The 26,998-nt window shown below is 42.2% G+C and overlaps 1 protein-coding gene and 1 pseudogene across 2 annotated transcripts; both read left to right on the forward strand.

The window, feature by feature from the left end:
* The first annotated feature begins 1,056 nt into the window (after positions 1-1,056).
* LOC146288705 (uncharacterized) lies at positions 1,057-9,454 on the forward strand. Of its 2 annotated transcripts, XM_084698752.1 has the most exons (12): positions 1,057-1,184; positions 1,386-1,451; positions 1,609-3,840; positions 4,015-4,162; positions 4,703-4,908; positions 5,201-5,219; positions 5,474-5,803; positions 6,006-6,148; positions 6,226-6,353; positions 6,527-6,593; positions 7,194-7,341; positions 7,468-9,454. In XM_084698752.1, exons 5-9 carry the CDS (start codon positions 4,895-4,897, stop codon positions 6,311-6,313), a joined length of 594 nt encoding a protein of 197 aa, XP_084554878.1. In that variant the 5' UTR covers positions 1,057-1,184; positions 1,386-1,451; positions 1,609-3,840; positions 4,015-4,162; positions 4,703-4,894; the 3' UTR covers positions 6,314-6,353; positions 6,527-6,593; positions 7,194-7,341; positions 7,468-9,454. The 2 variants fall into 2 exon arrangements, with proteins under 2 accessions (XP_084554878.1, XP_084554877.1); XM_084698751.1 differs by having other exon boundaries at positions 6,527-7,341; positions 7,468-9,453.
* Positions 9,455-15,364: 5,910 nt separating this feature from the next.
* Positions 15,365-18,975, forward strand: LOC146288706 (uncharacterized; annotated as a pseudogene).
* Positions 18,976-26,998: the final 8,023 nt, after the last annotated feature.

The following is a 26,998-nucleotide window of genomic DNA, read 5'->3' on the forward strand; positions in this document are numbered from 1 at the left end:
AACGTTTTTTGTAAAAAAAAATGGCTGCCTAAAACCACCTTGATAAAATATGATTTGCCATAAGTAATCATATAATTATTTACATCATAAAAATCCCCTAGTTCTCCTCTTCAATATGGTATGAACAGTTAAGGTGTATGATTTAATATGAAAATTCATAAAATATGAAAATTAATATGAACATCATATTTCAACAGCATATGGAATGTTCAGAATTTTGTCCCAGGCAGTAAAGGGTATGCAAATTCTGTGCCTGATGTGATGCTAGTTAGGGACTGCCATGGTTAATGCAAGCGCGAGAGCGAATTTTTGGGGCTGATTTCAGCGAAAAATAGTTTTTGGAGCTTGAAACAAACAAACATAGCCGTTTGTACAATTGGTAAAACGTTGTCTAGTGAAGGTAATTACGTTTACGTTTCTTAGCCTGGTTTTCCATCTTTATATGATCTCAAATTAGCTTTCGATCCGTCAGTGTCACTGTTGTGTGTAACAGTGCGTGTCCACTGCAGCAACGCGAATCGCTTGCCATCGCTCGCCTTCCCACAGTTCACCACGTTCGGGGGTGTTTCAAACGGATGAATGTAGAATGTAGTTCTCTAAAATCACTGTTGTAGTTGTCATGGCTAAGTGTGCAGACTTGGGTTTACGTAGTTGCAACATCGATCAAAATACAACTTGTATACAAAATACAAAACGGCTTAATAGACATACACGTTGACATGTGTAAAAAACATTTTACTATATTCCTCAGACTCTGCTAATCTGTCGATACGATAGTGAGTTCCAGCCGGGCTAGCTAGCTAGTTACTACAGAACGAAGTTACGTAATGTCACTAGACTGAATTAGAAAGTACAAGCACCAACAACTTCGGCAACCTTGCACCATGCATCGCTTTTTTAAATTTATTATTAACATCTCTGTACAAATACAGCTATGTATCGTACACGACTGGGTAAGCAGCCACACAAACGATTAGTTTCTCCTCCACCTTGAAACCTCGAAAGCTAGAAATGTTTACCATGGTTGCTACGTTACGAGAAACAAAAAAACACTGCTGCTTCAGCATTCCAAGTATTGTTTCTTTGAATCTTTATTGTTGGAATGCTGCAAGTATTGTTTCTTTGAATCTTTATTGTGAGAATGCTGTTAAGCATATTTTTTTATTCTCCCCTTAAAAGTAATGGTAAGCTCCTTCTTGGTTGAGCAGCCAGCAGAGCAGAGTGGCACACTGCTGGCTGCTCTTTTTCTGATATTCAACTAAATTGTCAAACAAATTCCATATAGTTCCATATAGTTTATCTTACAGAAACAAGTTATACCTTAAAATGTAGGAAAACTTGTCCTCTTTCAGCCAATGTAACTACTAAAGAGCTCACATTTACAGATGTTCAGCTTTGAGCCTTGAAGCGAGAGCGGCCTTTCAAATTCTCTCACTAACTTCAATGGAGAGGTGGGTAAAATTCGTCAGAGAATTTCGAAAGTAGACGTGTTTTTAAACTGCCGGTAGAGTCGTATATACTCATTTTTTGGATTGGACATATAGTTTTGCCTCAAGGTTAACTTGTTTGAGGTGTGAATTCCAGCTAAATTTGTGATTCTCTGCCCAGCTTGTTAGCGATCACAGCTGCGCCATCACCGTGGCAACCAAACAGACACGCACCATGAAAGCAGAATTGGGTGACGTTATGGAAACTACCAAAAGAGTTGTATTTCTGACCGCACAGACACATAAAGGATATCAATGGTTTCGGCAGAGTCTTGGGTCTCAGAATATATCCTTATTTTTTGGATTGGACGTGTAGTTTTGCATCTAGGTTAACTTGTTTGAGGTGTGGATGCTAGGTAAATGTTTGTTCTTCTCTTATAATCGAGCTAGTGCGATATGGCTCTCCATTCGACTTTTTCTTCAACTACAGTATCGACCAAATTGGCCTAACAAGGTATGTACATTGAGCTTAAAGTGTACATAATCTAGCTTGATCGTTTTTATTTTAGCAAGTTTCACAGAAATCTGCAAAAATCGAGGCTCAAGACAGTCATAGCTGACCGTCACGAACAGACAAACCAGGGCTGGGGTAAGTGTTTGCTGCAGCTGGCGTTAATCCTACGAACAAACGCATCGTAACTGGAAAGTTTTTACTTTTAATTGACGATATTGAACACAGATGTAAAGTAACTTGTCTTTACTCTAAATATCTTCTCCGTTTTCAATTTGAAGTAGTAGATCTAGTTTATGTAGGAAATCTTCATTGCATCCTTTCCATAGCTTCACGCCTTCGGTTATTATTCAAGCCTACGGTGTTAATACCACTTTGACACACTTGCAAGAAATGATCCGCTGGTTAGATGTAGCATGATATTATTATTTACGTATAAAAAACTCACCAGGGACAACGACAACATTGGCAACCCTGCACTATGGATTATTATTTTGATGTCATCTTAAATTAAGTGTCTGAACAGGACTGGGTGTGCAGGAACGCATTGTAAGTTTCTTCTCGTCTTGAACCTGAAACCTAAATTCTATTTTAAAATGTTGCCAGTCTGGTGCCAATGACCAACGGTTGCTACGTTTTTCCAGCAAGTTCAAGTCATTCCAGTGTTGTCCTTTTACCTTCAAATTCGTTCAAACCAGACTTCAGCAACTGTTTTTCTGCTAAATTTTCACATTTTCCTGCAGCTAATCTTTCTGAATTGTTCCCTTTTGTTTTGCATTTTTCTTCTTTTCTTCTCTTTTCTGCCTTCATCTTGCTCCAGGTCCTTTCAAAAATACCTTTCACAGCAGTACCTTCCAACTGCCAGTACTTTTGCATTTTTCTTCTCTTTTCTGTAATTTTTCTGCCCTCATCTTGCTGCAGGTCCTTTCTAACATACATTTCAGGCCTTTTAAAACTCCAGCAAATAATTCTCCTACATTTTCACATTTGTATGCATTGTTTCTCTCCTTTCTGATTTTTTGCACTTTTTGTTTTGCATTTTTCTTCTCTTTTCTGTAGTTTCATGCCTTCGTCCAGCTCCAGCCCCTATTTAAAATACTTTTTGGGCGCACTGAAGCTTCAGCTTATAACTCTCTAGACATTTTCACATTTTTCAGCTTTTTTAGCATTGTCAGCTATCCCCATTCAGGTTTTCAGCATTCTCACTGCTGTTTCGCCGGAACAGCCTTTTCTAGTTCTGAAGATGCTGCTAATATCTCTTTTGCTAACTACTATGCTAATGCTACTGTTTTGTTCTACTACGCCACTGAGTGCGTTCTCTTGACCATGAAAAACCCGATAGCAATTGTCAGTTTATGCCAATAATACGATTACTCCGTTTACATGTGTAATTAGTACTGCGATTACTCAAACATCTACATGAACGTCTACATGATTCTTTTTATTAACCGTTATATGGTCCACGGACAAAACGTGCACCATCATCCTTCTGCAACAAAGTGTCGCCGTGTCTTCCTGTATCAGCCTTACTACTGCTGTATGTTTCATTCAATCTAAACATTGAATCCTACTAAGAAAGCCAAGTAAACGCACTCAATGATAGGCTACATCTGCTACTGATATTACTATCCCAACTATAATTTCAGCTGTTAAAACTATAATATTCTTGTTACAACTATAGCCTACTTTTTCTGTTTAACAGTTCAACTTTCAGCTTCTCCCGCATTGTAGGCAATTTAAGCTCTTATAGCTTTGTTGATGCAGTTCAGCTTCCACACTGCCTCTTGAAATTAAACTTTTTCTTCGATTGCTTCACAACGTTCAAACGTATTCTCCCGCATAGTTTTTAAGCACTGAGCTTCGTTAGATGATGCAGTTCAGCTTCCACACTCCCTCTATTGTGTAAGTCATACATTTGTTAAATTAATTTAAGCTTGAGGGTATTTTGTCATTTCTGTATTTTCAGCCATAAAAAAAAAAAAAAAATCAGATTTCAGCATTCCAACGCATTTTCAGCAGGAAATGCATGTTCTAGTTTATATTGTTATTGTTGTCCTATACTTTTTATTCTTCTAGTGAAAGATAAGTTTAGTCTGCAGCCAGACAGCTTCAGTGAGGGCCAGCTCACCATCACTGATGTCAGATAAAGAGGTGGATGGAGATATCTTTGATGAGCTTGTCAAGTCAGGTGTCTTGACCTTCAAGGTCCCTTTACCAGTAATGGGTGAGGATTTGAAGGCAGGGATTTGATGAGGTATCACCAGGGGCAGTTGTAGGCACGCGCAGACAGAGCAGCCGCCCGGGGCGGCATTTTTTCATGTCACATGGGGGGCGCACGAGCATAAAAAAAAAAAGAAATTTCTGTGCGGTTTTCTCTTATCGATCATTTCAATTAGTGGGGAATTGGCAAATTGGCGCCCCCTTCAGGCAGCTGCCGTGCAGCAGTTTCGTTTTCGTTTGTCGCAGCCAGGTTGTAGCGGTGCCCGGTCTGGGGGCGCACAATGTGCCAGAACCGCTACTGGGTATCACAAGCAGCACCAAGTAGAAGGCACAGTGTTTTGTTGAAAATATATTTGAGGGACCTCAAACCATGCAATAATTTGATATACTATTGGTCATTATCTTAAATACATATGATCTATAAATGGGTAGTAATTAAAGAAGAATATATTATGCTCAGTACTTTTTAAATGCTTTTATTAAGAACGTTTTGTTACTGATAGGTACATTTAAAATTGTCTTTGTTCTTTCTGCCATTTTGTAGATCTGGATGTTGAGCTGGTCGCAGATCAAGCACCCTCCTCTGTACTTACTTCATTTTCCCCAACTTCATCTCATTCATCCTTGGTAGTGACAGAGACTGCACTATCCCCAGCTTTATCCCATTCTTCAGATTCTACAGCCATTCTTGAGTCTACAAGAAAGAGGAGGAACCCAACAGGGTTAAGAGATCAGAATGAAGCAAGACGGGTAAGCTTCGAATAAATACATTTAAAATCTTCAATTAATTAGGGTTTTTTGTCCAAGTGTTTTGTAAATATATTGTCAGTATAAAGTACTGCCATTAGAGTAATGTAATTATTTAAAAATCCCAGTAAATTAACATTAGCATGCCATAACAATGTATGTACATTTTTTGGGTAGTAAGTTGATAGTGTTCTGAGGGCCAATCCAAAGGGTGAAGAAGTCTTCAATGAGTATCATAAGACTAAAACACTAACAGATGCAACACGTTAACTAATGGTGAACATCCTGGTTGCAGATATGATGGAGCTACATGGGTAAGACTTGCATGTCACTTTGTTATTGGAACAGTCATGTGTCGTAGTTGGTTTCTATCTGAATATTTTCTTCAGTTTTCTAGTTTGTACTCATCTAGTTTCAGATGAGTTTTTATAGGTTGCTCACTCTTGCATTTTACACCTGTTTTTGTAATATGTTTTGCAGTATATTCTCTGTCTACAATTATTGTGTTGAGTAACTTATTCTTAAAATAAAGCAAGAGATGCCTCTGTTTGGGTCTTTCTTTAAAAAGGAACACTACTATGATCCTGAGGGTAATACTGGCTTCATTTCATGGAGGATTAAGACGGTTCAACGCAACACTTTTGCTGGCTCGTGGGCTCGTTCCAGGACTGTTCTTCAGGATGGTCCAAAAACCAGACAAGAATGTCTATTAACCTGTCAACAGCTATTTGGTAAGGAGTGCAGGGAGGCGATATCTACAATAAGACATTCCAGCGATGAATCTGTGGTCAAAGAGAAAATGAGAGCGACTTTCCAGTATCGACAGAAGATGGTTGGTGTTGATGCATCATCTTCATTCCTGGATGTGTTCCCTTGTTTCCTTGATGTGCCTGGATTGGTAAGAAAATCTTTTGCTTTTGTAGTAGTAGTCCTGTCCAGTGTACAACAGTAATAGTACAGTGCAGGACAATATATTCAACTGCACTATACTATAATGTCTAATTTTCTATTCAATCTTCCATTTCAGTATTTGACCTTTCATCAATTTTGTCAGGTATGCTTAAACCTTTATATTAAAATATTGTTGTCCTTGTTTGTAGATCGACCAGGATTTCTCGATGATGTTTGGTGCCAAAGTATCTCAAAAGTGGTCAACTTTCTTCGAGCCAAAAATCATCGCAGACTGCAAGATTTTGAAGAATATGGATGAGTTGCTGTCAGTAACTGAACCCGAACAACAACGGTCAGTATAAAAGGTTTTGTTAAAATATATATTTCAATGTTATACTAAATAAATAAATATATTTTGAATGCCTTTAGGATTGGACAGCGATATGTCCTCAATCCTTTTGCTGCTGCATCGGCTTCCTCCAACTTCAAGGGGTCAGAAAAAAGCTGCCAAGATTAGTTCAGCTCAAGCAACTAGCCATCTTGTTAGATATCTTAAGGTATGCAATAGTTCCTTTTTTAAGCCTTATAGATCTGAATCTACACCAAGAATCCCTGAATGGATCTTGGTATTCTGAGACAATTGTCATTTTGCTCTATATTGGCAGAAAGAGATTTAGTCATGTAGTTATTTAGATGTGATAGTCATTTATGTCCCTTCACTTATCTACAGGAAGGAGCCAGTATGACTACCTTCCTTGAGAGTGCCGACGCAAGACAACCGTTCCTCCTTTGCATCGGTGAGCAAAAGAAGGATATCCAAAGGTTCTACCTTATTATTGACGGAAAACCAATCCCATGCAAGGCACACACATCAGTGGCAGCTTTTGATAAACTGTTCAAAGCTCACTACGACTTCCGTCTCTCATATGACAAAGCTCTTTGTCATTTCTACACATTAATCCAAAATACTATTTACAATATCGATGTCGGAAAAGCAAAGGAAGGCCCGCATGTTAAAGAACTTCGAGCACGACTGCTGCAGCAAGATGCTGTAACCGGTAAACAGCTACCCACTAGTGTTGAGAAACTAACCCTTTAGTGCTAAATATCAACTATATAGGAGTTCAAATTAACTCTATAACAGTGTTAAAATGGCAACACTTTAAAAAGTGTTACATTGACACTGGAGTGTGGACCCTATGGGACACGCTGTGTATCATGTTGCCGGTTTCCCGAGAGTATGCGGCGTGATAGACGGGACCCACATAAGGATTCAAGCGCCTGTTCAATATGAAGAACAATTTGTAAATAGAAAACAATGTACATTCAATCAACGTCCAGTTAGTTTGTAATCATGTAAACAAGATCACCAACATCGTTGCACAATGGCCTGGCAGTACCCATGACGCTCGGATACTGGAGGAAAGCAACCTAGCAAGGGAGTTTGAGGAGGGTCTTCACAAAGGCATCCTACTTGGAAACAGTGGGTATCCATGCGGTTCATGGCTTATGACACCCTTCAGGAATCCTGCCAACAGATCTCAGGCAAGTGGTCTCACCTTTTATCAGCTGCATTCTTGACCTTAATTTGGGCCTATAGCTGAATTTAGTTAATTTTATTGATAAAAATGTATAGCCTACCATTTGGTCCAATCTCAATCTCCCACACAGGAGAACTACAACTTGGGTCTGTGCAAGACATTGGCCATTATTGAGAGGGTCAACGGACAGTTGAAACGTCGCTTCCACTGCCAGCATGCTGAGCTGCGTGCAGATCCAGGCAGAGCATGCAAGATCATTTTAGCATGTGTGGTGCTGTTCAACCTGTCAAAGAACTTCACTGTAAATGAGGAGGAGGAGAAGCAGCATGCCATTGAAGAATTTGAAGAGGATGCAGGAGTGGAAAGCAATGGCTACACTATGCGTGAGGCTATAGTGAACAATTTCTTCAGTTAAATGTGACGGGCTATACACAAAAGAATGAGTCATTTAATAGGCATCTGGATTAACAACAAACAAATACCTTGCAGTTTAAACCATCGTCTTAGAACCCACGGAAAGAGTATGAACATTTTTGGTCCTCAAACTACTCATCTGCAGCAGAACCTAAAATTTGTGGTCTTCCAAATAAACCTCAGTAAACGCCCTCATTCACCTTGCATCCCTTTGCTATCTGCTAGCTATGATCATGTCAAATTGTGAGATTTTCTTAGCTTATTACTCTCTCCATTGAACCACACCAAGACTTTCTATGACATTACTTTCTTTCCTAAGCTCCTCTGTCTCTTTTATGAAGGTCTTGACTTTTCCTCTGTAGTTTTCTGCTGGATTCCAGCAAGAAGTTAAAAGTTTATAGAAGTAGAACCTCTACAAATTGGCAGAGAGTCAATACGTTTTTTTGTTGAACAAAGTTAACATTGTACTTAAACTTTTGCCGAACGGTTTTCTCCCTATTTGCAATTAGCACCACATGTTTTTGGGGGGTTTTCATCAGCAAAGCAGCGAAGGGTAGACAAACAGAAATGTTACATATCATATTATCAATTCACTAGAACCACAATTTTGTTCTCACATTGTTTTTATTCAGACATACGTGGTGTTTAAGCTCACAGCTAATTTGTGTCCAGTCAGCTAAATGGTGAGAGGAGCCAATTGGTGATAGCCAGAGGAATAAAAGCTTGGTTGGAATCTTGTGGATAACTAACTGGAAAAAAACCTTAACTTGAAATTCATACAAAGTACATATTGAGTCTGGAGATCAGTTTATCGGACATGTCACAGATGAATCTCATAATTTGTGCTGTGTGTAAGACAACATGGCAACCAATTTACTTTAATGCAAATTCAGTTGTGGTTGTCAGGTTCTTGGTGTCAGGGTCGGACTGGGCATCGGGAGATATCCCGAACGGCCGGTCAAACGGCCGCGTCATTATGCAAAAAATAAAAATATATAACAATAATACACGGTTGTGGGCCGGTCTGCGATTCAAAGTCCTTGGCCGTTTTTCAGTCCCCGTCCAGACTTGCTGTGTCACCACATTGTCAGACTCATGTACATTGTGTAGCTCACACACTCGAGTTAGCTCCTTTGTAAATTCACTTGTCAACTGCTTGTGAACTACTATTTGGGATTTGCTCTTGGCTCACACACTTCCAATCACTGTATGCTAAAGTTGTTATGGGTATTAATTGCATACCTGAGGGATTGGACTGAAATGTCTGAGTCAATGTTGTGTTGTTCAGCTTCTTGTTACAGAGCCTAATTGATAGGTAATCCACTAGCCGGACTGTTCCCCGGACTCTGCGTACGGGACTTGTACAATGTTGGAACACGGCTTGTCAACTTGACATTGGTGTCTGTCTTTATTAATTCATTTAAAACATACTGAAACACTTCTCTGTGGAGGTTGCTCCTGCACAGGGAAATATGCCCCGCCGAAACATACTCCCGCAGGAACTCATTTGAATATGATGGAGCACAGTGTGACTGGAAGGGAAGACAGAGATAACCATCATGGAAAGGGTTTGGGCACACTGTAATAATTGTCAAATTCTGGAAAGAATTAGCTACACTCCACATTGAGTGATATCATCATAATAATCATGTGAAGTTGCATTCTAATGGCCCCCAATAGTAGAGTAAATTGTTTGTTTTTATGATTGCGTACAGAAAGGAGATGTTTCAGTATGACGAAATGTGCATGTGATTGTGCACAATATGGAAAATATTCTGATATGCATTGTGACGCAACATGATGTCATTTGAAAGTTAACGGCTCAACAACCAAATACATAATGTGTTGAAATCTGGGATTTTACTGTATTTTAAATCCCAGATTTGATGAAATGACACAGCAAATCTCACTCTAATTAAATAAAAAGATCAAACAATTTGCAAAGCTTCACACATAATCCTAATAATAATTTTCACTCCAACATAGCGTTTTCATTGAATACAAAATTACAAAGAATGACTTAAACCCAACTGAAGCGTTGCACACTTCTAAACATGCTATTATAGCTTTAACTGTGACTCAAATCTTTAACATAACCAAAGTAGGGAGAGAGTATTAACTGGTCTGGTGTGCTTATTTTTGTTATAACAAATAAGAAAAATCTGTTGGGAGATTTTTAATGAACTGAGGAAAATGACCATAACGACAGCAAAACTACATACAACCAGGGGCGGATTAAGTGGTCAGAGGCCCATAGGCTGCTCTGTGTGAGCCCCCCTTTCCCCCCCTCTTAAACATTGTGCTTTACTAGAAAAATGTATTTAACGCTATACATGGTCCACATGCAAATAAGGTGAACTAGGATACACACATTGAGACAGTCAATGCTACAGTGTCTTTACATTCCTACAGTGCTAGAATCAGCTCTTTAATTATGATCAAGAAACACTTGCTATACAACCAAAACTAACATCAACAGAGATGTAAGTGGAAATTATACCAGATATAACCCTTTGCCTCCACAGCCCCAAAACAATTACAATGGGAATGTAACAATGAACAGCAAAGCAACAGAATACCCTGCTTTCACAGTTGAAATGCAAGCTGGTAATCGCTTTTAGCTTTATTAACCAACAGGTAGGCTATAGTAACTGCATCAGTGCAGAACACCATGTTTTACTGAGGCAAAATCACAAGATCAGTGGTGGAAGAAGTACTCAGATCCTAATCCTAGTACTAATACCACACACTAGTACCAATACCACTAACTCCCCCAAATTCGCTGTAACAATACTGATGGCATGATGAGCTAGCTGCTGCAACAGCTAAAGATCCTGCTGCAGGTGTTTCAACCCCAGCTCCGATGTTAGCCAATGCTAGTTGGCAGTCCTCCTGCTGTGGATCTTGTCTTTGACTGGATGAAGATTCAGCAGCCTTGAAGTATATAGTCAATTTAAGGATTTGTTTCAGAATATCTTGGTCACGTTCTTTTAACCTTTGTATTTTGCACGTGACCCAAGTCACATCTACCCAATCACTTGCTTATTAAAAACAATTATATTTTGTTTGTGCTGAAGTACATTAAAATACAAAAACAGTCCGGACAATCCGGGGACCCTGCACACGTAGGGCCCCTAGGGTGCTGCCTATGCAAGCCTGTGCATGAATCCACGCCTGCATACAGCCAATTCCACAGAGATGTTAATATTTGTCACTCACTGTTGGAAGCTGCGACTGTCATTGAATTTCCGGAACACAAGTAGGAAGTTTTCCCAAATTAACCCTAACCCTCTTGAAGAAAGCCTTTATTGTTCCTGAAGAACATTATAACATAATGCATCCATTGTCTTCCATCTGAATTGTTCCAATTTTTCCAGAGAGCCGAGCAAACAATGGCATTTGTGCCACTGCGCTCTTAATTTATGATGACACTAGTAGGATTTGTTCCTACAATAAAAGGAGACAGTTTGTTTATTGTATTTGTTTGGAGTCCTCCATTTTCCATCCATTTGTCTCTTCAAACAGACACCCTTCACTAATGTCCTTGGATAGCTAGACTATGTACACAGCATTAATAGTCACTTTTTCTGCAAGCAACTTAATTACCAACATTAATTGTGAGGGTTTTTGAGTAGGGAAAATAAGTCCCTCGGTGTGGATAGCAAAGATGTTTGCTTCAGGACTACAACAGATGAACTCTAAACACAACACCCAGGGGAAATGGACTTCAATAGCGCTGGGATATAGTCTGGCTTATGCAGTACACATTCAACCTCAATATGTTGTTTCTGCTTTCTAGCCAAGTATCATTAATTAAGCAGTAACTATTGTAAAAGCTTGCTTGCCATCCAATGGGTTACCAAAGTACCAGAATGGCAGCAAACTAATAAATGATTATCACCAGCAGACAATGACCCCTTAGGATAACAAGTGTAAATATTTTTGCAAAAGCTTAGACCCCAATTTCCCAAGTGTAAATTCACCCTACTCGCCACATTAAATCTGCTACAGAGCATAGGCCCTCTAGACACCTCGCTACTATCCATATTAAAGTCATTGCTGTACATCCCTTCTCCTAAAACATTTCTTGTGCTCCCACTCACCTCACCACTCACCCCCCCTTCTCTAGGCAATACTTCCCAGGGCTCCAGACTAACTTTTTCCCTTGGTTGCACTGGTGCTCGTAACTTTTATTTAGGTGCACCAGCACAAAATGCACCCACATTTTTCCTTGCGTCGCCACAATTTCAAGATCACCTTTTTATCACGCTCCATATACATTCATATATATTATGTAAATGATCTTAAACAAGAATAAGGTGAAGGTAAATATTGGTTATATTTGAAGCACAATTAAACTGTATATAAAAATCTTGTGATCAGTGCCCCCTTGCTGTCACATGCCCTTCAGATGGCCAACACCTGTAATTTGGCTTTTTTGCCCTTTGGCCTTGGCTAAACCATCTTGCCACACTCTCCCTAGCATCAAAACCCAGCTCCATGGGTTAGCTCCATAACTCAGGGGTAGACAATATATTTTGACAAGGTGCCACATGAGAAACTTAAAATGTGTTGGAGGGCCTCATCAACAATAACTTGAACTTAATTCTGCTCACTATTCATTTCCCCCCATTGAAAAAAGCAGTAAAGTATATATTTTGATTAGCTGCTAAGGGTTATCAGAAGAATAAGGATACGTTGTAAATTTGTCAACTAGGAAAAGATTATCAATGTAACAGTAATTACGAAAATAATCATGACATCAGTGTTTAATTTGATTTGTAACTAGTTAATCTTCACAAACCATGAAAACTTGTTTTGCAGTATGTTAAAGATATGCAATTGATCAAATTCATACAAAAAGCAATACGTTTTTTTTCCAGTTAATTTTGTTCTGTGCGAGGAATCCAGTGGGCTTGAACAAGTGCATTGAAATCTGTCTGAATGTCTGACGAGGATATGCAAAGGACAGCTGACAGGTGATGATCAGGGACCTACAATTTAACTAGCAAACCATTAACCATCAGCCCGCGCGCACTTAGTCAAGTTCTTATTATGTCCGCGTTAGTTTTTTTTTTTTCTTTAGTTGCTTAGTGCCGATTTGAATTATAATCCTTCAACACAGCGACCTGTTCTCCAAAACTAAGGACACAGCTTTGACTTTTACCTCAGTAAACAGATACTTACAAGTCCATGTCTTGTTAAACTCTACATTCTGTATCAACCTTTCGTTTTTCATTTGAGGGCTAACTCTCCTGTCGGTGAGGTTGTGCAAGCGCACATTTGTAAATTGCCTGATCACTAGTCTTTCAGGACTAGATATTTACTACAGATTAACACATTTATTTATTTACATTTGTAATTTACCTGTGGGCCAAACTAATGCTTCGTTCCTGGAGAGGAAGCGGAGGTTAGGTGCACCGGTGCGACCTAGGAAAGATTTTCTTTGCACCCCTACAACTTTTGGTCGCACTCTAGAGCCCTGCTCCCAGAGAGAGGTTCTGCGGCGTTAGGGTGTGATCTACCAGAGGCACTTTGTGCTTGTTCGGCCGCCCTTCTCTGAGAGGCTGCTTGGGTGGTGACGCCGTCAGGGTTACTGGCGGGTTGGTGTTGGTTTGGGAACCTTGGTTTCCGGGCCCCCGCTTTGCCTTGTCTCTGGCACGACCCCTGGATCTGGTTCACTTTCTCCCTTTGTCCACCTTCACAATATGTGCTTCATGTTTAGGCTACTCGCAATGTTTTTGGGGCTATCTTGTTATTATCAGTGACCTATGAACTTTGTAAAGCTCTCTCTTGGAAGTTGCTTTGGATAAAAGCGTCTGCTAAATGAATAAATGCAAATGTCCTTCTTGGTAGGGCAGAGCTAGAACTCATTTGGCAACCATAGGGTGCGTCGGCTGGGAGAGTCTGGTCCTTGAGCCTGTCTGCACTCGCTCTGCCATGAGTGGTACTTTTTGGAACTGTGGGCCTGGATGATCTAAACACAAATACAGGTATATGATTAACCAGACAGAGCAACCCTTTCTCCGTTTCCCAGCTATAATGAGTAGTGCTGTCAAGCGATTAAAATCTTTAATCGCGAATAATTGCATTAATGTCATAGTTAACTCGCATTTAATCACACATTTTTATCTATTCTAAATGTCCCTTGATGTCTTTTTGTCCAATTATTTTTTCTAATTTTAATCCTCTTATCAACATGAAAAAGTGGATCGGATTGCTTGGTGAAAATGTTTTTTTTTGTTTGTTTTTTGAAAACAACATTGCAATTGCCAGGTTTTGACGAGAGGCGGAGAATTCGCATCAGCTGTGTGCTTGGCCATCAAGTAGTATTTCAGACTGGACGTGCTGCGATGATAGCTCAGTTCACAACGGCAAAACACGTTGGTCTTGTCAATGGAACTATTTGGCAACTTTTTAAAAGTAAACTTTCCATTCAGAATCTTATTGGCATCCAATTCGGCGTCTCGCGCTCGCCGTCCACTCAAAACGTAACGCTACCCTACTACTCTTTAGCCTGTTGTTTTGTTTACGGTCTAGCTAGATCTGTTGTGGTGTTGTAGTTTTTCTAATGCCAGTAGCTGTTGCAACAGCATGTGAAAAAAACGACAATGTTTGCTAGGCCAAAAAGAACGTTAATCCTGCGTAAAAAAAAATTACGCTGTTAAAATGGGTGTGCGTTATCGCCGTTAATAACGCGTTAAACTGATAGCAGTAATAATGTATGGAAGCAAATCGGGACCAAAATTCAAATGAAAATGCATTTCCAGAAATGCTTTTTCATTTTAAGAATGTGGCTGGCTGCATTATTTGACTCATAAATAAAATGAGTAATCAATCATTCTATTTGCATTTTAATTTTCTTCTTTAAGACTGCTCATTCTTTCACTTAATTAAAATGAAAACGAAAAAGACATTTGAAATTTAATTTTCAAAATATGCCCCAGCAAATAGATACCAAAATTCGATTTGAAATGTAAAATTCGAAAATGAAAATGCATTTCCAGAAATGCGGTTTCATTTTAAGAACGTGGCTGCAAAATCGTGACCACAATTCAAATGCATTTCCAGAAATGCTTTTTCATTTTCAAGAACATGGCTGCAAAATTGTGACCACAATTCAAATTCAAATGCATTTCCAGAAATGCATTTTCGTTTTCGTGTCCTGCCCTCAAAGAACTGCCCATAATTCGAAAACGAAAATGCATTCTGAGCGGCGCAGCAGAGTGACGTCAGTAGCCTCTCTTTTTCAGCTACCTTCTGACCGAGCTACCCATCTTGTTCGGTAGGGGGCAGTGTGCACATACGCATTGCATTACATGACCAAATTTGCCTAGAAATTGACTGAATTGCCGGGTCTTTAGAGGACGCATTAAAATTTGAGTTGGATTGAACAAGGTGTTTATAGAACAAGAATCACTCAGTACAAGTGCAAATAACACTGCTGGATGCAATCTTCATGATAATCATGAAATTGAATGGAAAAAACGTGTGTGAGGAAAACAAAGTATAAATATAGCTGCAAGCTGATAGCTGATTCGTTTTTTGTCAGCTTTGGGACAAAGGTTAAGAAACGGTTGACATTTCAACCAATCATAAAGGATTGAAAAAAGATGGCGCCGACGAAGGCAGCCACGGTATCTAGGTGCGCTCTGTTTTGTCTTGTTTTGTCTTATAATTCGGTGTTCTGCGAAGATTTCCGGGGTTCTCTAACAAGAGAAGAACTGCTAAACATCAGGACTACAACTCCTGTGGATTTATTTCCCACTTTTCTGCTTCCAGCGGCAGAATTAGTGGGAATTATTGTCAAAGTCCTCGGCTTTGTCCTAGCAGCGAAGCGCCGTAGAAGAGGCAATCGAGCCGGTGCACTGGTGCGACTCCGTCGGCGTGGGGCACGTACAGCGTTACTGGGGATATTTCTCTCCAACGTGCGTTCACTGAGCAACAAACTGGATGAACTTCAGCTACTGGTGTGGAAAAACAGAGACTTTCATTCATCTTCCGTTCTGTGCTTTACAGAGACATGGCTGAGTGATCTGATTCCAGACTCTGCGCTACAGCTAGCAGGTTTCAAACTGCTGAGAGCGGATCGTGACCCTGTGCTCTCTGGCAAAACGAAAGGTGGTGGTATTTGTTTTTACATTAACAGTGGCTGGTGTGAAGATGTGACAGTGATTCTGCAGCACTGTTCTCCTGATCTGGAATAATTTATTAACTGTAAACCTTTTTACTCGCCACATGAGTTTGCTGCATTCATACTGGTCAGCGTCTACATGCCCCCTCAGGCTAGCGCCAACGAGGCTCAACGTGTGCCCGCTAACCAGATATTCTGAGTGGAGCATGAAAATCCGGATTCCTTGGTTATTGTGCTAGGTGACTTTAACAAAAGGCAATCTCACTCAAGAACTCCCCAAATACAGACAACTCATCAAATGCCCTACCAGAGAAGGGAACACTTTGAATCACTGCTACTCTACAATCAGTAAAGCATACCATGCGGTTCCCCGAGCAGCACTGGGTCACTCAGACCACGCCATGGTTCACCTGATTCCTGCATACAGGCAGAAGCTTAAGCGCTGCAAGCCTGCTGTGAGGACATCGAAACAGTGGACCAGTGAGGCTATGGAGGAATTGCGGTCGTGCTTGGACTCTACTGACTGGGATACGTTCATGACCAATAGTCTGGATGAGCTCACAGAGGCTGTGACATCATACATCAGCTTCTGTGAGGACTGCTGTATACCAACACGCACCAGGGTGAGCTACCACAACGACAAACCCTGGTTTACAGCTAAACTCAGAAGGCTGAGGCTGGACAAAGAGGCCGCGTTTAGGAGTGGGGACAGGGACAGTTTCAAGGAGTCGAAGAACAGGTTTAGCAAGGCGGTGAGAGAGGCTAAACGACTGTACTCAGAGAGGCTGAAGCGCCAGTTCTCTGCTAACGACTCTGCTTCTGTCTGGAGTGGGCTCAGGCAGATCACCAACTTCAAGCCCAGAGCCCCCCACTTCACTAACAACTCTCGTCTGGCCAACGACCTGAACGAGTTCTACTGCCGTTTTGAAAGACAATTGGACAGTCCTGTACAACTCCTTTCCACCCGTGAGGCCTCCCCCCTCCCCCCCTCTACAGTGACGACCCTCCCCATTCAGGAGAGAGAAGTCAACAAACTGTTCAAGAGACAGAACCCCCGCAAAGCAGCTGGGCCGAACTCTGTCTCTCCAGCCACCCTCAAGAACTGTGCTGACCAGCTGTCTCCGGTGTTTACCTACATCTTCAACACCTCCCTGGAGACATGCCATGTGCCAGCCTGTCTCAAGTCCTCCACCATCATCCCTGTGCCCAAAAAGCCCAGGCCAACTGGACATAATGACTACAGACCCGTCGCCCTGACCTCTGTGGTAATGAAGTCTTTTGAGCGCCTGGTGCTGGCACACCTTAAAGCCATCACAGACCCTCTACTGGACCCCCTGCAGTTTGCCTACAGAGCCAACAGGTCTGTGGATGATGCAGTTAATATGGCCCTCCACTTCACCCTACAGCACCTGGACTCCCCAGCATCCTACGCCAGGATCCTGTTTGTGGACTTCAGCTCTGCCTTTAATAGCATCATCCCCGCTCTGCTTCAGGACAAGCTCTCCCAGCTGAACGTGCCTGATTCCACCTGCAGGTGGATCACAGACTTACTGTCTGACAGGAAGCAGTGTGTCAAGCTGGGAACACAAGTCTCTGATTCCCGGTCCATCAGCACTGGATCTCCCCAGGGCTGCGTCCTTTCTCCTCTACTCTTCTCCCTGTACACCAACAGCTGCACTTCCAGTCATCCGTCCGTGAAACTCCTGAAGTTTGCGGACGACACCACCCTCATTGGGCTCATCTCTGGTGGAGACGAGTCTGATTATAGGTGGGAAGCAGACAACCTGGTGACCTGGTGCAGCCAGAACAACCTAGAGCTCAATGCTCTCAAGACAGTGGAGATGGTTGTGGACTTCAGGAAGAACACAGACCCACTCACCCCCATCACCCTGTGTGACTCCCCAGTCAACACTGTGGAGTCCTTCCGCTTCCTCGGCACTATCCTCTCCCAGGACCTCAAGTGGGAACTGAACATTAGCTCCCTCACCAAGAAAGCACAACAGAGGATGTACTTCCTGCGGCAGCTGAAGAAATTCAACCTGCCAAAGACAATGATGGTGCACTTCTACACAGCCATCATTGAGTCCATCCTCACCTCCTCCATCACCACCTGGTACGCTGCTGCCACTGCCAAGGACAAGAGCAGGCTGCAGCTATCATCCGCACTGCAGAGAAGGTGATTGGCTGCAATCTGCCTTCCCTCGAGGACCTGCACACCTCGAGGACCGTGAGACGGGCGAAGAAGATTGTGGCTGACTCCTCCCACCCTGGACATTCCGTTTCAGTCCCTCCCCTCTGGCAGAAGGCTGCGGTCCATCAGGACCAAAACCTCACGCCATACAAAGTTTCTTCCCTTCCGCTGTTGGCCTCCTCAACAAGGCCAAAGCTCACACTGACTGAATGTCCTTAAAAACATGTTACTTTTTGCACTACACTCAACTCCTGTAATATTTGTATTTTATATTGTAAATTAGCAACTTATATTCTACTTTATTGTATATTTTATTTAAATGGTATTCCACTTAGTATTGCTAGTTTATGTATCCTTAGTATATTTTGACCACATTTAAATTTAAGATTCCTATATGTTTACTGTATGCACCTTCCTGCCAAAGCAAATTCCTTGTCTGTGCAAACTTTCATGGCGAATAAATCCCATTCTGATTCTGATTCAAGGTTAAATTGCATGAAATTGTGCATGGTATTTCAGAATGATGTCTGCCAGTTAAACTAAACAAGTAATCAAAATTATTCCAGGCCAAAATACTGTGCTTGGATTCCAACCTGTGACCTTATGCTTTGCAGTACAACATTTCAACCCATTGAGGTACCTGCAAGGCTGAGAAATTCTGGTCAGTTTCTATATCACAAAAGGAAGCCATTTCTCCTGCAGCATGGACTGTTCAATTCGGCCCAAGTTTAAACAGCTGTAATTCAATGATCTTTTGACATATCAAGGTGAAATTGCGCATGCTACTTGAGAACAATGTCATCCTGTTTAACTAAACAGATATTCAAATTTAAGACGGGCTGACTGACTGTGGCTGGATTTGATCCTACGACCTTATGCTTTGCAGGTCGCCGTCCTAGCCCAGTGAGCTAATCTCAGTGTTGACTATTTCATTTTCAGTTACTGTATAAAAAAGTAAGCCATTTCTCCTGTGTTAAGCGAAAGTTGAAACAGCTCTAATTCAATCATATTTTGACATACCAAGGTGAAATTGTGTACGGTACGTCAGAGTGATGTCACCTTAAAGCCTATTAGGTTTGAAAAACCATAATTGAAAATGACATTTGATTTAGTGACACAAACATATTCAGTTAATGTGGAAATGTACATAAATACACCCCTTTCAGCCATTTTGTACTTGATTCAATTGCCTTAAGTAACATTTTTCAATACGTCAATGATACATATATGTACCAAATTCCAAGTCAATTAGACCTTTGGTTCAAGAGAAGAGGAATTTAATAATAATAATAATAATACCAACAATTACAATAGGGCCCTCCTGACGGAGGAACCCCAAATATTACGACTAATGTTTTTCACACATTCAATTTCTGCAGTCTGACTACAGTATGGTCATCTGCGTCGCCAATTCCAACTGTTTCCAAAATGTGCGTAGGCCTACGGGAGGGTCAGAGTTTGCGTGGAGGACCGCACATTCTCCCGTCAAGTTTGTTTTTTACAAATCACAACCTTTGCGTGGAAAGTGGCGTACGCACATTTTCAGCCCCGTTTTGTGCGTATGCAAGCTTTATAAATGAGACCCCTGGTCTGTATAAACTGTCAAAGAATTCAAGCTGGACTGTGTAGATTTGAACATAGTCAAAATGGCGTATTCAATTTAATTTATTTAGTTTGCACAAACTAAACAGAAAGAATGAACAGATTACTCCGGACCCGTCATAGCGAAAGACATGCATATGTAACCTACAGGTGGTTCGAGAGAGAGGGAAGAACTATCACACATGCACTGCCTTATATGAACTTTCGATCAAATGGCATTCTATAAGGTCAATCAATCAATGTAGCAAACTTTGATTGGCTAACTCAACTTAGTGACAGTTTGAAACAATACATCTCCATACCGATTGTCTCACAGTTCTTTGATGTGGCATCTCTCTCCAGAGCAGTAGATAATAAAGCCCTAGGAGTTGGCCAGCCAAATAGTCAACTGTCCTTTGTGCGGTCATCTTCAAACAGTACTTTTAATTAACACAAACAATGAAACAGGACACAGTCCTTCAAGCCAAAGTTCAGAGCAATTGCCTCATTGACCACTTCAACTACTTCTCCCCCTGGTCATAAATACCTTAAAACAATACAAGATGCTTTACCCATCTTCCAGAGTAAAATGTCTCAGAGCCATTCCTAAACTAGTCACTGGCTGTCCTTTATCAATGAACAAGGGAGCTTATAGATTTCATACACATACATCTATGCATATGACCAAAATTTCTACCACAAAACACTTCCACGTATTTGTGCCAGACTCCTGGCTTCACCGTCTCATTTTCAGAAAGAACAGATGTTAAACAACTTGCATCAAAAACATCTCAGTTTCCAATACAAGTTGTTTCTTTGTATTTTTCTTACCACCTTACAATATTTTCTTTATTTTAAACTTCTACTTATCCCTGCATGTACCTTTCATTTCAACTTTCTTTTGACCTTTCCTAAAACCACACTTCAATAGTTCCAACCTTTAGTTACCTTTTAGCAACTTTTCTTTTAAACCATCCATGTACCTTCATTTAAACTTTCTTTACTTTCCTAGTTCAAAGTTTTAATCTTCGTTCTTCTATTTTTAGAAAAACCTTGGATCTAATAAATATATATATATACAAAATTATAATAGAACCTATGTATCAATATGCCAAATTTCAAAACTTTTTACGGTTAAGAAAGTAAAATCTGGAGTCAGATAAAAAGGTATGAATAATAGGCTATATATATATATATATATATATATATATATATATATATATATATATATATTATAATAGAACCATTTAAGAACAGGTTACATAGACCCCAGTGTTTCCCACACAGACTAATTTGTGGCTGTGCGCCACTGAATCAACACCAGCTGCCACATATTGCGTTTCAGTATTATTTGTTTAACAAGCAGCGTATTCGTTCAGCAGCATTTCCTTTCCCTGCTCTCCCTACATCTCTCTGTCACTCACATACACGCTAGTAACGACGCTATGCAATGTCAGCGAGCCTTCAGCATTAGTAGGCTACCATAGCTACAAGTCTAGGAAAGTTGAGATGACCTTTCGCTAGGTACCTATGAACATGTCTTCATCTGCTAAACAAATGGGTTCCCCATTGTTCTTTTGGTGAGCTGTTTCACAAGCCCTACTTACCCAGCGTCATGGAGCCTGTCACGGTGTGTGGAAGGGTAGGACCCAAATGCAGGAGAGTCGGCAGGAGTTGCGAACAAGGGTTTTATGCTCAAAACAGGAAACAGACAGGGTACACGCAGGGACAAAGGGTAATGCCAAGACAAAGACTGGACACAAAACAGGAACATAAATACACAGAAACAAGACAGGTGGACACAATGAAACTAATGAGAACTGAACGAGACACAAGTGACGACAGTGAGACAGGGAACACTAGGGCAGGGAAAAAACTGAAACCGGGGGGGGCAAGGCTGTGGCCGTGACAGTACCCCCCTCTCAAGGGACGTCACCGGACGTCCGACCGGAGGCAGGGCAGAGGGTTGGGGCAGGTCCGGGGGACGGCCTTGGGGCCGGACCTCGGGCACGGGGGCGTCTGGGAGCGCGGACGAGGGGGCGTGGACGAGGGGGCGCCCGGGAGCGCGGACGAGGGGGCGCCTGGGAGCGCGGACAAGGGGGCGCCCGGACGAGGGGGCGCCCGGGAGCGCGGGCAGGCTGCTGCCAGTAGTCCTCGGGCGGAGGAGGCTGCGGCCAGGAGTCCTCGGGCGGAGGAGGAGGTGGCCAGAAGTCCTCAGTTGGCCTGGCGCTGGGCGGCACAACCTCGGGGTGAGGCAGGGGCTCAGGGCAGGAACGAGGAAGGGGCACAGGGTGGCACCGAGGCAGGGCCACAGGGCAGGAACGAGGCTGGGGCACAGGGCAGGACAGAGGCTGGGGCACAGGGCAGGAATGGGGCTGGGGCACAGGGCAGGAATGGGGCTGGGTACCGGCGGCAGGCTGCCGAGACTCCCAGGCAGGAACAGCCTCGGTGGTCTGGGTGCTGGGCGGCACAACCTTGGTCGTCCGGGCGCTGGGGGGCACAACCTTGTGGGACTGGGCACTGGGTGCCACAACCTCATGGGTCCGGGCACTGGGAGGCACAACCTCAGGATGAGGCAGGGGAACAGGGCTGGATCGAGGCAGGGGCCCAGGGCAGGACCGAGGCTGGAGTCTGGGTTTGAGCTGGCGCTGGAGCCGGGGTAGAAGCCCGGTCTTGGGGTAGGCCTTCCGCTGCAAGCTTCGGGGTCACCAAAGGCAAGGCGGGTCCCTATGAACGGGTTCGGGGAACTCTCAGCTGGGTCCTTCTTTGGTCTTGGCATTCTGTCACGGAGTGTGAAGGGGTAGGACCAAAACGCAGGAGAGGCAGGAGTTGCGAACAAAAAGGGTTTAATGCTCAAAACGGGAAACAGACAGGGTACACGCAGGGACAGGGTAATGCCAAGACAAAGACTGGACACAAAACAGGAACCTTAATACACTATATACATAAAAAGACACAGGTGGACACAATGAAACTAACGAGAACTGAACGAAACACAGGTGACGACAATGAGACAAGGAACACTAGGGCAGGGAAAAAACTGAAACCGGGGGGGGGGGGGGGCACGGCTGTGGCCGTGACAGAGCCGACCAAATACTTATTTACAACTAGCGTTGCTACCTGCGTATATGCAGAAATTGTTTACAATATATTTTGAGGTTTCAACCACTGCTGCTCAAGCAGAAAGACAGGGTCAGGGAGAGAAAGAGAGATTTGTTAGGCTTTTAAGAAAGAGTAGGAGAGGATATAATTCATATATATTTAATTGAACAAAAAAAGTTGTGTAACATTTTGTGTATGTTACACAACCCCCCCCCCCCCCAAATAATGGGTTTTGCACTGAGGCCTGTTCCATAAAGCAAGTTTACTGAATAAGCCAGACTTATGTCAGTTAATAGGACTCATTTTTAGTTCATTCGGTTCCATAAAGCGAGCTCAACGTAGTTCAAACTTGGTTACTATGGCAACTTAGGCTGCAAAACTAGTCTGGTCAGGGTCAGACTAACTGTCAGGCTTAGCGTGACTTGGTGCTTAAGCAGACGTTCCTGTAACACTGACCCTAACGGGAAAACGATGATTTACCACTTATATTCTCATTTTCTTATTCTCATCAGTTTAATATGTTCAACATTGATAAAAAGAAACTTAAATAGCATATAGCTAAATTTAGCCTAATGCATTAAACAATGATGAACAATGCTTTGATAGTGTAATAAACCTTGCTTCTGCTGGACATAGGAGAGGGAACACTCAGAGTACAAAGACGTCACTTTATTTGAATTCACAGGAGAGCATTGAGCCAGGCACACAGATCTTCCGGGCTTTAATAGTGCCCCCGCACTTCGAAACCCCCCACCGGGCCGAACCCCGGTGCCCGTCACTCGGGCAGCCCCTCTTAAAGAAACACCCCCACGGGGCACGGCAAACGTGTCCTTACACAGCAAACCCACGCTCAAATCCCCCTAGGGCACAGCAAGCATTGGCCACACGGTGCTATCACACCCACAGTTCACCGCCAAGTCACGCGTGTTCTCGGGACCGCTGGTGGGGTCTTCCTTAGGCACGGGTGCGCAGTGCCTCCCGCGGTACTCTAGCTCTCCGCTCTCTGCTTTAAAATCGCAACCTAAAACTAATCATATACGGCTACCTACACAATGAACGAGACAGAGATTATAATCGTATACTCAGCTCTCCGGGGGTTCGGGACCCTCCCCTGGGGTCTGCGCTTTGAGGCCGCTCCACCAACAGCAGGAGAGCCTCCTCCGCAGGCTGGGAGGCCCCGCTATCTAGGTCACCCTAACCCGCCAGGAACCTCGCCCTGTCCCCCCTTGCTGTCTTCACGCCGGCAGCCCTAAATGGTCTGCGAAGGCCGCCACCCCCCGATTGCGTACAGTGTGTCTTAACGCTTCGCGATGTCCACCACAACGGCTCCCAGACCGACACTCACCTTACCGACCTTCTCCCCATTTATACCCTTCTCGACACTCCCCTCCACAGGTGCAGCCACTTGCCCAATTATCAGTGCAGTGCTTGACCGCTCCCCTAACTAACCCCATCACTCACTACAATAGGCTACACACTATAGCCGTTAAATGTATGGATGTTAGTTTGTGATTTCAATTGTTTAGGCATCAGGCATAGGCCTATATCTCAATCTAAATTATCCGAGTATAATTATCATAGCAATATAATTAACAGTAGCCTACAATTGCAAAACGAACGATCCATCCTCCGTTTCCCCGATACAAAAACCATGTACTGGATATTGATTAATAGTAGGCTATTTACTGTAAACAATGTCAAAAAAAGTCGATTAAGACGAGTTTAGAGGGTGTTTTTTAATCAACAAAGTAAAGGTCTAAAAAGGTCCTACTACGTAGCCTATCGTTCACAACGTCAATCATGGCGTGTCATTTTTTTTGAAGCGGTGGATGAGGCAGCTGTCATTGTACACGATTTAAAGGGAACGTTCTTTCTGGAAGAAGTTGGCCGTGTGCATTGCATTTGCCGTGGTGGATTGTATGATCCACGTTTTACCTCTCGGGCTGTTTAAGAATTGGGTGCACTTAGCTTGACTACTTAAATCTGACTTGAATTAGTAGGACTGCGTGAGCTGAAATTGGGCTTTATGGAACCACTTTAGCCCCGCTTGACGAATTAAACTTCAAGTCTGGTTTAGGACTTTAAGTCTAGCTTTTTTGAGCTACCTTTATGGAACAGGCCCCTGGTCTTCTTCACCAGCTTTTGCTTTCAGCCATAGCTACTCAAGATGATTAATGCGATGATGCGTTGCAGCTCGTGGCTCTAAATTTCGGGGGTAGATTGTGGTCCTACATGCATTATCGCGATGTGCAATAGAATTTAAGTCTCTATCGTAGGCCAATTTTGTATTGTTTATATTGCATATTGTTTATATCGCCCATTCCTACCCCACAATATATATATATATATGCTACAACATTGTTTTTAAAACATAGCCACACATTATCCTTGCAACATGTACCTCCATGCCCGCACACACCCCTCATACCTCACAGCTCAAGACACGACATCATACTGATGGAAGACATCTAGATTTCCTGCGTGCTTACATTATTCACTAATCAAGAGAACTAGTCATTGGATACTAGTTAATATGTTCTCATGTTAGCTTGCTATTAATAAGAGTAGATTGTGTCTGTGTCAGGGTTAATAAATGTTCGAGATCAGGAGAAAGTACTGGCTAAATGTTCCTTGTCATGACTACAAGGAGACTACTATGAACTCTCTAGTCTGAGTTGTCATGTGTTGGGAGCTTTGAATCTCTTTCTCTGAGACTGTAGTAACGTCATTACTGCCTGACTGTCACTATCTATGTTTACATTCTTGTGCCCTATAAAAGATGGTCCTCTGGCCTTCAGAGCGGGGAGAGACATGATTGAGACCTAAGCCTGGTGTTGTGTTGTCATTTATTGTCAGAGGTCTGGTTTTCTCTCCCAATCTGCAGATTAATAAATACTTATTAAAATCCAGAACTCAACTGAACTTAGTCACTACGTTTATGAAGAGACGGACAAAACACTTTCTTCATCAACACTATGAAGATAAACACTGCTATGTCTTCAAGCCATGAAATGCAAGAGACCGCACAGACACAAAGCACACACCACAAACACAACGTGTCCATACATGTTTTTAGTTCTTTACTTTTCACCCAGTTATCAACTATCTTTTAGCTGTTTACATTTATGTACATATATTTATAGGTAGCCCTATTCATTTCCTGTGGTCTCTTGGCGCGTCTTAAGTAAACTTTCAGGTAGCTATTCCATTATTTTATTTAAGACTAAGAATTTAGAGGCCTCTAACTTCTCTGCCTTACCTCATTATTTTAGGTAAACATCTCATCAGGATATAAAATATTTGAATGTTCCTTTCTTTCCTTCCTACTTTTAGATTTTTTCCAGGTCTGTTACCTTTAAATTTTAGCCTTTTTCCTTATTTAACTTTGTTTGTGTCTTTTCTCATTGTTTAGTGTCAAATCTTTCCAACAGACCTATTTTTAGACGCACATCTAACCAGACAATTTGTCTTATGGGTACGCATTCTTGAACAACATTTCGAATTTTATGTGTTTTTCCAAGACCTAAGACTTATTAGAGCTGTCCTAGTTTCAAAGTTCATTCGGTTTCAGTTCTTTAAAATAACTTTTGCCTCCTGCGTTTTTTAAGAACAGTTCACACATAAACCCACCTTGTTTAACATCACTTGCTTTGACAAGAAACGTCTAAGCAACAGTAGAAAGTTTTCCAGGGCATTAGTTCATTCATTCGGGTTGTACATACATGGGGTTTTGACAGACAACATTTCTGCTTGATGCAACATCAGTAGTTTGCACTTGAACCGACACAACCCTCCACGCTTCTGTCCAATAGCCATTTTTAACATTTTAGTGTTAGTGTTAAGTTGATTTCTTACCTCAAAAATGCAGGTTTGGATCAAGTCGGAGTCGACCAAATGTCGTGGCTAGCTTTCTCTTAAGCTCAGGTTACAATAGGAAAAAAGGTTCTGGAGTCCAAATTCAGATGCAAAGTTTCTTTATTGTCATTCAAACAAGGGACGCATTCACTGTGTTGCTGTGCTGTGAGCCAACCCAACTAAACATGATTTCCAGCCAGCTTTATACATCATAGGAGGTCCCATCATTCGTACATTGAACCCTCGCCTGTGTGGGTAACTTCTGCTCTCTCTAAAACAGTGCATGTCAGTTTGCCCTGATCCCTAGAAAACCCATCAGTCCTGACGTACAAAGCTTGGTTTTCGTTAGTTAAAATCCCACTTATCTAATTTCAGCATGACCTA

This window comes from Hypomesus nipponensis, chromosome 5 (assembly GCF_054491055.1).
Source record: "Hypomesus nipponensis isolate SF chromosome 5, ASM5449105v1, whole genome shotgun sequence".
NCBI lineage: Eukaryota > Metazoa > Chordata > Actinopteri > Osmeriformes > Osmeridae > Hypomesus > Hypomesus nipponensis.

Coding starts and splice junctions, on each gene's coding strand:
- LOC146288705 (XM_084698752.1), top strand. Junction 5,804..6,005: donor TCCTTGATGTGCCTGGATTG/GTAAGAAAATCT, acceptor CCTTGTTTGTAG/ATCGACCAGGATTTCTCGAT. Junction 6,149..6,225: donor ACTGAACCCGAACAACAACG/GTCAGTATAAAA, acceptor GAATGCCTTTAG/GATTGGACAGCGATATGTCC.